The sequence below is a fragment of the Pipistrellus hanaki genome (genome assembly GCF_964339955.1).
Source record: "Pipistrellus hanaki genome assembly, chromosome: 1".
Taxonomy (NCBI): Eukaryota; Metazoa; Chordata; class Mammalia; order Chiroptera; family Vespertilionidae; genus Pipistrellus; species Pipistrellus hanaki.
Window position 1 is genome coordinate 140,479,979 of NC_140503.1, and position 12,847 is coordinate 140,492,825.

At 43.5% G+C, this 12,847-nt stretch overlaps 1 protein-coding gene across 1 annotated transcript in view; it reads right to left on the reverse strand.

The window, feature by feature from the left end:
* Window positions 1-798: 798 nt before the first annotated feature.
* EGF (epidermal growth factor) overlaps window positions 799-12,847 on the reverse strand; it is a 90,146-nt gene continuing 78,097 nt past the window's right edge. The window contains exons 21-24 of the mRNA XM_084872245.1: window positions 11,367-11,534; window positions 8,185-8,299; window positions 4,922-5,027; window positions 799-3,054 (exon numbers count right to left, since the gene is read on the reverse strand). Coding sequence (XP_084728371.1) covers window positions 2,804-3,054; window positions 4,922-5,027; window positions 8,185-8,299; window positions 11,367-11,534 — 640 coding nt within the window. The 3' untranslated portion in view covers window positions 799-2,803. The remainder of the gene's footprint in view (window positions 3,055-4,921; window positions 5,028-8,184; window positions 8,300-11,366; window positions 11,535-12,847) is intronic.

Genomic DNA, 12,847 nt, shown 5'->3' on the forward strand with positions numbered 1-12,847 from the left:
CTTCAAACTTTCTGTGTACAGAGACAATACTCCAATCAACTGAGCCAAGGTGCAACCACTTTAGCTTTAAAAGGGTGCCTCATTTTAGAGCTAAAAAACCACGGTGCAACCATTTGACTCACTATCCAAAATGATTTCCTAAAGATTCAGAATAACAACAACTTTACTATAGTTCCATTATTTTGGCAGATGAATGATATAAATAAAAAAAAAAAGAATCCAAATAATTTAGGTATTAACCTGAATTATTTCTTAGTTTAGAATGCTGGTTGAAGGTTTCCTTGCTGAGTGGGACACATCTTACCTTTGCTTCCGGTCTACCAGAGATGAAAATTGAGCCACATCAGAAGGATCAAGTATTCATTGGGAGTAGGTTGGGGGGAGATGACCACAAACTAGGAAATTTTCCTATTTAGAAATTTCTATGCTTTCTCAAGTCTGTTTCAGATATGTGATCTTATGTTAATCATTTTTGGATTTTCCTATTGAGCTGTGTTGTTCCTAGCCTATGACTACTAGCTGCAGAAACCCTTGTCAACTTCTAAGCAGAAAAGTGCTCTGCTTCAGGCAAGCCTGGAGCTAAAGAGCTCAGGATGAAAACAATGCAAAGCAGCCTTTCTCACCTAAGGATTTCAATAAAGAAGAAAGAAAAAGTAAACCAAATAAAAATGCAATCTTAACTGTCACACATACTTAAATTGACCAGATATTTTCCCTTTCTCTCAGTTTCTTTGTTTGATTTGGGTTTGGGGTGTTTTTTGAAGAAATTATTTAGTGCTTTTAACAAATTTTCAATTATCACACAACTATCCTTTATTCATAGGAAAAGGCTATCAGTGGTAATCAAGGCTAATAAGAGGAAGTGTACTAAGACTTCATTAGATGGTAGAAAGGTGGGCAAAATGCTCATTGTAAATGCGGTGGGTGACATTTAGTGAAATAGAATCACAATTAGGCATTGTGCACAATGAGATTTTTCAATGACAGGATCTAAGGATATTCAGTCTGGAAAAAAATGCAAATCAAATTATCTTAGATGAAAATGCTCTTTCTAAAACTAAATGTTTAAAGGAGGGTATTTCTGGTAGAGACGTGATGCCACAAGAAAGGAAACTACAACTCCATGATGATTTGTTGACTAAAGAATAGAGAGCCATTTGTTTACTCTTATCAGGCATGGAGCCGGAGTCAGAGCCTGGTCAAGGCTTTGTCAGGATCCCAGTTCATGAGCAATCACATTCAATGAAAAGCTCAAAGGACACAGGGACTTTCTGGTTCAAATATAACACTATGTTATGAGCGATTGTGGTCACATATCATCTCTTTAGTTATCTTTGAAATCCTAAAAGAATGAGGTGCTAAAATAAAAAAATAAAATAATCTAAACCCTTAAAACTCCAAAAAACGCTCATTTTTGAAAGAAAAAAATATTCACACTTAGGAATATAATTTCCCTGTAACTGGGGAAATTATGACTATTGTTCTTCTGAGATCAGTTCACTCAGAAATGAGACAGGTTTTCTCATTCAAACTATCAATTAAAGCAAAATTGAATAGAGAAAAATCTAAATTAACTGGGAAAAGGTTCATACTGAATATTTAACCAACATAAATTATCCTCCCCACCACCAATCTTTATTGAAGTTTCTAAGGATTATCCACTTAAAGAGATGTACTTCCATTCACTTTTATGCTGACTTCTAGTATAACCAAAGTTCAAGGAATTGGGGGAAAAAAAGATGGACAAAGACTAGTTAATGTAGGAACTAAACAATCCAAAGCCATGAACAATATCCAGTTCCTGTATTAGGTTGTGTAAATTGTACCAACGATTCCTGGACTACAAGAATGGTACTTATTTAGAACACTTTGTGAAAATTTACTTTATAAAGAAATTTTAATTTTTCTAAAGGAATAACAGTAGCAGCTTAGCGAATCACTTTGATTCAACTCTAACATGCCCACAGACTGTAACTTATTATTTAGCCAGGCATACAATACAGTGTTTATGTTTTACAGTGATTTTATTTAAATAATTAGAAGAAATCAATCGCTGTTCATAATGAAAATAAATCTGGCAATTTGCTTACAATCTCACATTTGAAAATAAGTAAAAAATTATGTGCCAACAACTAAAGGAAATTTACCATTTTCATTAGAAAAAACTTCTGAGGGGGAGAGGAGAGTAATGCCTAAGAAACACTGAGATCTGTTGGGAGCGTTTTCATTTAAAGATTTTACGATAGAAAAATAAGTCATCTAATTCTGAGGAAATCAGATTCCAAATGAATACATCTTCCATTAATTTATCATAATTCATTCTCAAAATTACCAGCATGGATAAGTTAAATAGTGATAAATTAAATGCCTGCAATGTATCATAACAGTGATTTTAACATTCTAACCATTTCATGAGATTGAGCTAGATGTTCTGTCCAATTACTTTATAACTGGCCAAACCTGTGTGATTGCCTGCTTCAACCCCAGATTTCTTCTGGGGCTGAAGGGGAAAAAGAATCTATCTTATTGATTACTGAAGACAACACAATTTATAAAGCAAAACTGCCCCCAGTTGGTTTCTAATGAGTTATCTAGTGGTTCTCCCAGTTACTGTGATGTGCAAATCCATAGAGTGACTGCTTGAAGAAAGAAGCAAAAACAAAATTCATATTTGCTTCCAGGATGCTGAGCAGGTAATTAGTTGTAGAGGTTGAGGAGTCAGATTTGTACTTCCTTTCCCTCTACTTTTTGAAACAAAGTATTACTGTCCACACATACAGTAGTGTTCTTCAACTTCCAGTGTTCACTGAGTCAGGTCCACTTGGTGTGGTGGATCCGGGGCCTTGTGTGGCCATGATGCGTCAGCTGACCAGAGAGAATGGGGCCTCTCACCCCCCACAGCACTGGGCTGTGCCCCAGAGGAGGGGTGAGGAACGCTACCCTCCATCCTCTGGGGACCAGAGCCATTATCACTGGACGGTGGGACACAGCAGCTGTACTCCGTACCCACAGACATCTGGGGCTCCTTCCCCCACAATGTCAGTTGTGCTGATCCTATACAATAAAAAAAGAAAGAAATTTTAGAATTCACATCATTCACAATCTCCAGCAAGAGATATCTTAATAGTAATGGTTGGAGAATAGACCTGAAATGTGACACAAAATGAACCTATTCCTGAACCATTCAAGACCCAGTTCTTTAAAAATTGCAATACTTTTGGTTGGTTGAGATGATTCAAAGGACTATGCTCCCTGACATTGCTCTTCCTCTTTCCCTGTGTATTTCCTCGCTCCCCATCTGAACCAGAAATGACTTGAGACCAGAGCTCAGGCGTTGGACGCACTTGCATTCCTATTCCCTCGCATGGTGCTCTACCCTCCGTGGCGCTTCCCACTGGCCTGCACCAGCTGATGTTGGCTGAGGTCAATGGCTATGGCTCTATGGGTCCACCACTGGCAGAGCCTGTGTTTTTAATAGGTTTTCCAGGAGCAGGGAAGAGATTTGCAGAGACCCCATCTTGATTTATGAGACAGCTGGACACGTTATTAGGAGACAGTTGTATGAATGGCATGTAGAGAATGGCTCAAGCTCTTTGCAATAGAAAGACCCAAAAGAGAACTATTCTAATTTATTCCTGAGGACTCAGCCGAGTCCTTAGCTCTTTCCTGAGTTTAACCATATATGGTCAAATCATTGTGCTATTTGTTTAACTTACCAAATTATAATATATGTGCCTCTAGAGTGGATTGCCTTTATAACAAAGAATTATATATTTTTTAGCTCTTCAAAAAAAAAGTAGAATGTAACTTTAAGATATTCCATTACTTTATAAGAATGCTACTAACAACAACAAAATCAAAGCAACTTTTGAAAATGGTGAATGTTTTCATTCCCAGCTAACACCACTGGGAACAGTGCATGTAGCACTATAATATTTACCATAATTTTAGTTGTCAGTTCCTAAGTGAACCTTAATATCCAGGGTGTTCCTCTGGATATTATGAAGTAAAGTTCAACTGAATTGGGTTCCATGGCAACATATGCATGAGAGGTAAGTTCAGAGTAAGTTTTAAAAATAAGAAGCCCATGTTCTCTCTACAAGGAAATCTGAGGAGGAGAGTATGGTAATAAGCATATTTGTGAAGGGCAAATATCAGAAAATGTAAGTGCAGTTAAAACTCTAGCAGAGGAACTGTTTTTTGTTGGCTCAAAGTTTCTCTGAACCTTTCTCAAAGTGTATGATACAAAGGATATTCAACCTTGTTCTCTGAGTTATGAAACAGAACTTTGATATCTGAGACTGAAACCCCAGAAGTTCATCATAATACAACTCTTGTCAAAGGCATTATGTCAATGCATATCTAACTCCATTTCTACCTGAGGCAGGTTGAGTTCCAGAGCAGCCTGAGGACCTGGATTGATTTGTAGCCCCTCTCCCAGTGGCTTGGATGGACTTCCTAAATGTCCAGGCTTGTAGCTGAAGGCTAGCCCTGGTAAGACTTGAATAGTCCTGTTTCCTGGGAGAACAGCCTAAATGTACAGGAACCTTTCCTTCTAGAACATGGAACACATTTTATTAGATCCATTGACAATGTCACTGAAACTATACTGACAACTACCAATATAAACCTAAACCCCAATAATGGCCTAAAAATCCAACCTAACTCAGAATGAGTCAACTCATCATACACTTGCTCAAAATGACCTAGCGGACTGCTATGTGACCAGAGTTTTGAGAACATGGTAACCTCACATCTAAATCAGGAATTCAGCTCTAATATCTTTCTCTGAAGCTCAATGGCATTCTAATACAGCCAGCTGCTCACATAGCTTATCCAATTTAACTCTTGTTTCTGGGCTTAAAAGACACTTTTTACATTCAGAAAAACAGTCAGGATGAAGGTAAAGATAACCATTCACCATGCTCCAAGGAGAAAAACTGGCCAACATCTGCTGCCTGGCCATCCTGGGGGACCACAGGTTGATGCCCATCCCCGAGATTCTGGTGTTCCTTTAGAACCACAAACTGCAGAGAATAAAAGGGAGGGAGAGAGAGAACACCGTTATCATTCATAAATTATCTCAAAATACATGAAATCAGAGGCTATGGCTTCTCATGTTCATACTATGAAAGTTGAAAGCTGAAAGAAAGGTCCTGTCAAATTTATTTCTCTGGCTAATTAATGAGAAGTTTAGTTCAATTTGGAACTTGATGTTACTCTCTATTAAAGCAACCAGGCCTTATCGATATCTTTAACTGAACAATCTATCTATTCCAGAATCCCAAGTTTTGGGGTCATGCTTTACTTTAATCGACCCAAGAATTTGTAAGTGTTCTAAGCATTACTAATAGGCCAGAAAAATAATATCCTATATAATAAAGAGGGAACATGCTAATTGACTGCCATGCCCTCAAATATGGTGGCATCCACAGCCACAAGATGGCAGTGCCCTATCCCCTCAGCCTTGCTGGGGTGGCAGGTGCATAGCAAGACCAGGCCTGCCACCAGGAGTCCCCCAACCCCCTCAGCCCCCCAGCCTCCCAGGGCTGGCCCAAGGCACAGGCAAGCCTTGGATGGCAGCTGCCTAGTTGCCCAGGGCCAGCCTGAGGCTCAGGTAACCAGGCCCAGCCAAGGCTTGCACTGCCAGCAGTGGCAGCAGCAAAGGTGTGATGGGGTGTCACCTTCCTCTGATCACCAGGTTGCCTTCTGCTTCTGAGGGCTCCTGGACTGTGAGAGGGGGAAGGCTGGGCTGAGGGAATCCCCCACTCCAGTGCAGGAATTTTCATGCACTGGTTCTCTAGTCTCCTATAAGATGAGCTCCAACTTTTCAAACGTGTGTGCAGTTAATAAAATTCATTTAAACATGCTGCCAAGTTCTGAGTAATTGGAGTCATGCATGGGTAGTAATAACTAATAGTGCAATTACTATTTGCAGGAATCCACCAAATGCTTTTTCATGGTTGAACAATGTGGGAACCAGAATTCTAAAAGGCAGGCACAGAAAATAACATTTCTCTTTGGGCAACAAAATGATTATTTTTGTTATTATTTGTATTATCCACAATTGATGTGGCACTTGCCATGGGGGGCTGACCAGAGTTCCCTGGCTCACATTCACACCTCATACACTGAATATTAAAACAGATCAATGATAAAAGGAAAGAAAAGAAGTAACCTCAGGCCCCAGAATAAAGGATGCAGTTTGACAAAGTCCTTCCTCACCCATTAGTGACTCGGAGGAGGGAATGCCCAAGATTTTGGCTAATCAAGCTCCGTTTATTCAGAAATGAGCCCTACATAAGAAGAAACCCATGACTCGGAAATACAAGGAGGAAAGGGGAATGGAAAAACCTTGCTCAGGTTTTGAGAAAAGTGTAGAAAGGAATGATGAGTGGAATTGAGTCGGGAGAGAAATGTTGATCATGGAAGAATGGATCCCCTGAACACTAGTGTTTTTATTCTCTTATTTCCCACAACACTAGCCCCTCTCTTCTTCATGAATGGACTCCCTGAAGCAACATTTTGCAAAATCAATGTGTGACCCACTGTTTATGGGGGCATGCCCACCATTTCTGACTCCAGTCAAAGCTCAGCCGTCTGCGTTGCAAAATTTCCAACCACATGCCTCTCTGTGAGCTGAACACAGGTCTCTGAATCCTGGGCTGAGATACGGGTGACAGACAGAACCAGATTTGTTTCTGTAGCTGCTCCTCCTAGTGTGTGTGCTCTGCTCTGGGCCGCTCTCATAGATGTCTGGTGAGGGGGACTGAGCCGGGAGCCCCAGTCTACCAACCAACCAACAACGGCAAATGTTTCTGATTTCTTAGAAGAGAACACACAGTTTGTGTCTCCTCCTCTCCCATGATTTATGTCAGATGAATTAAACTTCCTACTCAAAACCTGAATGAAATACCACATAGACTGACAAGAGCAACTTGTGGATTTAGGAGTCATAAGGCCTCAAAGAACTGAGGACATTCTATAGCTCAGTGCACCCAGAATCACACACTTAGGGAATCTCCAGAGACAGAGGAATCTGAGAGCTCATCTGATCCAAATCCCTTGGTGTCCTGAAGAGGAGGGAGGGGCTACGTGACCTGCTGAAAATTAGACCTCTGTTTGCTACGAGGGTCAGTAAGGCTAGAACCCACATTTCTAATTGTATTTCTATACTCAGGTTCAACCACAAAATCAGTGCACGCTGGATGATAGGATAGGCAGGGCAGATGATCACTTATCAGTCAAAAGCGTAACTACAGGAAAGCTATCCCCTGGGAATGCACTTGAGGTGGAGGCTGGGAAACGGGCAAAGTGGTATGGGAAGGACTCCAAAGGGTGCCTTGGCCTCTCCATAAACTCTCCTAATGAACGTTTCCCTGTTTGCCCACAGGTTTCAATCCCCCTTGGACCTGCCATATAGTCCAGCCTCTTCCACAATCTATCCCACCGATAACGCCAACAGCACACAGTGAGCCAGTGAAATCATCTCTGACAGGTTTCTGGGAACAAAAATAACAAGTTTCAAACGTTTAGCCTGTCTCAAGTTTGCCCTCTAGTGTTCTACGATTGATTACTGAAGTGAGTTTATCTGTGAAGCATTTTGAACTTGAATACTACATAGGATTGCCAGATAGAAAACAGGACACCTGGTTAAATTTGAAATTTCAGTATTAGTGAACTAGGTGTGTCGTATTTTTTATTTGCTAAACCTGGCAACTATTTTGCTGCCGAAGTTCAGCGATTTGAAATGTTTGTGAAAAAAGAAATAGGCAGACAATTAGGAGAATAACCTTGGGTTTTTAAGACATCCATCTGAAGAGGGGCACCTAAAATTGGGAAAGACATTTCATATGCACATCAAAATCTATGTTATAGGTAAAAACTACATGATTAAAAAAAAAGATTCCATAAGTTTCTTGTACAGTTAAAGCATGGCACTATCGTAGCCTGTTGGATTACTGTACTTTAGGGCAGAGTCTCTCTCCTCCCCGCCCGCGCCCCCCCCCCCAGAACCCCTAGCCCCTCCCCCCAGTTATTGTGGTGTTGGCTGTAATATTAACACCCGCTGGAAGCTAGATCAGCTTCCCGTCTCTCTGAACTCAGAAGAACGAGAAAAAATGAAAAAATGAGCTGGGATTAGTATAAAGCCAACTTCTTGCTCCCCGCACTGTGGTCACCTACCCAAGGTTGGGGGCCAGAGGACATCCCAGCCTCTCCGTCCGCAGGCCTGGCGCTCACATCTCTGTTGGACTCTTCGTAAGGGTTTTTTAGATTTTTCGATAGCAGCTTCTGAGTCCTGCAATCAAACCAAAATGTGAGACCATCTCAACACAGCACTAAACAGCAGCCCGCTCAGTGATGGTCAGGGACAACTGCGCTTGCTACTGCAATTGAGGTCCTCAGAATGCATGGGGGAGATGAAGTATTAAGAAAACTAGAAAGCCGACTTCGGGTTTTTAAGGCCTTACTTTCTGGAGAACTTTCCAGATGATGTTTCACTTTTTCCAAGGTGCTGTGAGATTGGGGGTGGGGAGGGCATAAAATGGAAGTGGGAAGGGAGCCATGAACTTATTCACGGATTTATCTACTAAATACTAACTACAGTCCAGGCACTGTCCTAGGACTGGGGATATAGCAACCCCAAACAACAACAACAACTAATCTCGACCATAACGGACTTACACCTTGGTGGGGAGGAGGGCTGTCTATGGAAATAGTATTACAGCAATCACGTGACACACACTGCATCAGCTCCACTTTATAAGAGAAGCCAGTGGGGCTGGAAGCCAGCGTGACCACCCAAGGCTCGCTGCTAACCAGGGCAGCCCAGGGCTCCTTCCACTGGCTCCTGCAGCCTCCTGCTCACAGGCATTGTAGGCAAGAACACCGGAGTGGAGGCCCAAGAGCATGTCGCATCCCAGTTGCCATGCCAGGAAATAGACTAGACCTCCTACCTCCGAAGTACAAATGTAGACAAGAACATAGCTGAAAATTTGTGGTGGGGTACCTGGTGGGGTAAGCAGTACCACCAGTCAGAACTGCTCGGTAAGTAACCATATCTTTGTTCAGGAAAACACTTCACAACTCTGGATACATTTCAGCCAAAAGGAAAGAAGAAGAAGAAGGAAAAAAAAAAAAAAGACTTCTGACAAGTTTTCTTTTTGAAGGAGTAGTCCTTATCACTTTTTTTGATTTCAGGTACACAGGGGTCAGAGGCTAAAGGCATTCTTAAAGTCTCCAGTCATCTTCCAGCTGAGCTGGTCTTTGAATCCTAAGTAAGAAAAGCCAGCAATCTGCCCCCGGCTTTCAATCCAGAGCTCTGAAGCACGTCAGGGTGACATAAAACATACTTCCTATGCCATAGCACATAGAACAAGAAAAATTATTTGATAATCATGGCACACATAACCTTAAGTTTCTTGCTCCCAATTTTGTCTACATTATTATTTTCCAAGCAGATATTTTTCTTCTGGCATCCTGTCCAATGGGATGAAACACTGCTTATTCAATATTCTTCCCACAGACATCTGAGATCATGTTTGAATTCCGGAATTTTTAATCCAGTGGTCCCTCAGTAACACTGGTTACTGAGGGACCACTGGATTAAAAATTCAAGTTGCACCTGAGAATCTTGTGCCTTGAACTATTATAGAAAAGGGTTTGGAACATGTGACTCTTTGGGGGAAGGTTATAGTTCATGGAAAAACATAATAATTACAACAAGGTAGGTCTTAAATGCCAGACCTACAATAAATGCTTTACTTAGATGAACTCAATCGCACAGGAACTCTCATGTACTATTCTTGTTCCCATTTTATAACAAAGGAGATGAGTGAATATAAAGATTAAATAACATGCCTGATATTATTTAAAGATTTTTTAAATTGATTTTTATAGAAAGAGAGGAAAGGAGAGGGAGAGAGAGAGAGAAACATTGATGTGAGAGTGAAACATCACTTGGCTGCCTCCACAATCCAGGCACATGGCCCCATGGGAAATCGAACTGGCAATGCTTCCGTGCATGGGACGATCCCCAACCAGCTGAGCCACACCAGCTCATAGTGTTAATTAAACATGAACTAGGAATTGAACCTGTGTGATTCTAGAGCCCATGTTCTTAACCACTACACTAGGATATAGCAGGATCTCAGACAAACACATCTTGAATTACGTTGAGTTCTCCATAATACAAGACAGTTGACACCCGCATGGTTGTGCGGCACCAGTGAGTGTGGCTGGAGTTTTATTGACAAATGGTAGTACATATTCCATACATTCCCAGAAATTGTGACCTATTAGTTAACTGGGTGCTAGGTTTTTCGGCCATAAAATGATGCAATCGAATTCAATGACTCCATCAAGTTCCCTTCAGCCCCGAAGTGTTAACAACTCGGTGATTTGGTTCAGCACTAACATAACAGAACATAAAACGCTTCTCAATGTTGAGGGTCGTGGAGGGAGGACAATGCCCTACTTTTTAAGAAAATGGAGCATCAGCAGTGTGATGCCTACCCCTTCATCCCAACGTAGTGTCCATTTTTAAAAACTAAATGTACAAAAAATCGTTTCACAGCTTTTAACTTCTAACTTGAAATGATTGAAAACACAAAATCTGCCGTGGCCAGTTTGGCTCAGTGGATAGAGCATCGGCCTGCAGACTGAAGGGTCCCAGGTTTGATTCTGGTCAAGGGCATGTGCCTTGGTTGTGGGCACGTCCCCAATGGAGAGTGTGCAGGAGGCAGCTGATCGATGTTTCTCTCTCATTGATGCTTCTAACTCTCTATCCTTCTCCCTTCCTCTCTGTAAAAATCAATAAACTATATTTAGGAAGGAAGGAAGGAAGGAAGGAAGGAAGGAAGGAAGGAAGGAAGGAAGGAAGGAAGGAAGGAAGGGGGGAGGAAGAGAGGGAGGGAGGGAGGGAGGGAGGGAGGAAGGAAGGCAGGCAGGCAAAATCCCAGGACCAAACCTTCCTTCAGAGTTGGGGAAAATAATGATGTGCTGGAACCAAAGTGAGTGCTTTGCGGGAAATCCAGGAAAGACAGCCTCGAAAGAAAGCACAGTTATGCAGGCGTGAGGGGGAAGCAGGTACAAGGGGGAAAGAGTGGATACAAAACCGCCTCCTTAGGCAGCAGCCCCATGCCCTCCGCAGGCGTGTGGCCAAGGCCTGGAGTGGGAGAAGGAAAAGGAGAGCCGCTGGGAGCTGGGAAGGCCTGCTCCCTGTGCCCCTGCCCTGCGCCGGGACCCGCTGGAAGTGTAGAAGGGTGCACGCGTCCCTCCCGGGGAGGCAGGTGTCCCGGAGAGGCCCAGACGCTGACCTGGGTGGAGGAAGGCCGGGACGCTGACATGGGCGGAGGAGGGCTCACCTGTAGTAGCGGGCGCCCCACAGGCCCAGCAGCAGCAGCAGCAGCAGCAGCACCGCGCACACGGCCAGCACCGCCACGTCCCGCTGCCGCCCGCGGCCCGCGTGGCGCAGCTCCCACCATCGCAGGTCCCGGTGCTGACAGCGCTCCCCGACGAAGCCCACCACGCAGCTGTGACAACACACACAGGGTCAGCTGGGAGCCCGGGAGGAAACGCTTCTGTCTTTCACACTCAGTATCCAGGTGCCTTCCTGGCCTCTGCATTCCCAGGCTCAGCTTTTCGGACGCACATGGGAAATGCGTCAGGGGACAGGCCTGAGCTCCCTGCTCCTCACGCCCATGCTGCGTGCACGGCCCCTCCCGGCCCTCTGCCCTCGGACCGGAGTTTCCTCCCTGCCTCCACCATTGATTAAAGATCAGTTACTCTGAGGCGAAAATCCCGAGGAGCTGCCTGTAAGACCAACACAAAGCAACTCTGCCCTAAGAGCCAAGCGAGTGTTTGGCCAGGTTGCATTGAAATCTGAATTCGGAGGCAGGAAGCCTGTGAAAGCCGTCCTTCACCTGAGCCCAGGCTACACAATAATGTAACAAGAAAGCACAGCCTCGCCCTAGCTGGTTTGGCTCAGTGGATAGAGCATAGGTCTGCCCACTGAAGTGTCCCAGGGTCCCAGGTTCGATTCCTGTCAAGGGCATGTACCTCGGTTGCAGCACATCCTTAGTGGGGAGTGTGCAGGAGGCAGCTTAATGGATTTTTTAACTCTCTATCCCTCTCCCTTCCTCTCTGCAAAAAAATCAATAAAATATATTTTCTGAAAAAAAAAAAAGAAGAAGAAAAGAAAGCACAGCCTCGTATATGGAGGAAACGTTTTCTTTTCCATCACCACAGGCCCCAAAGAAAAGCTCTTGGTGGTGACACCCAAGGGTTTACCTACTTTCTTCAAAGGGGAGAGATGAAACGGAGGGGCAGAGGCATCACGGAAACCTCCTGCTAGCTCACCAGTGAAACTTACTACTGGAATGAACCGCCAGCGACCGGCAGGCTGAAGCTCCGGTGAAAGTAAGTGGAACAATGCTGCCATCTACTGGGAGTGAGTGCTTCCTGAGGCCGTGGGCATCTTGCGGAGAATGGCAGTTTTATTTGTGCTTTGTTTTATTATTCTTCTTCACGAGAGCGTAAACTTAAAAAAAGATCCTATTAAGTATTTTGTGATGCTCACTTGGTAGGAATGTCTTCCCCTCGACCCTGGACCAGCTAACTATCTATCTGTTCATTCAGCCACCTTGCTCCAAAAGGACTTGATGGAATGAAAACAGAGAGAACTGATACCAGACCCCATGGCAGGCAGGGGCCGCATGGGAAAAGACACTAGAGAAAGCCCCAGAATACCTGATCCTGCCCTGGTTCTGCCTGGAGTTGGTTGTAGGAGCTTTGGTGAGTCACTTTCAGAGATAGGAGGGAAGGGATCTAGCATTGTTAAGCACCT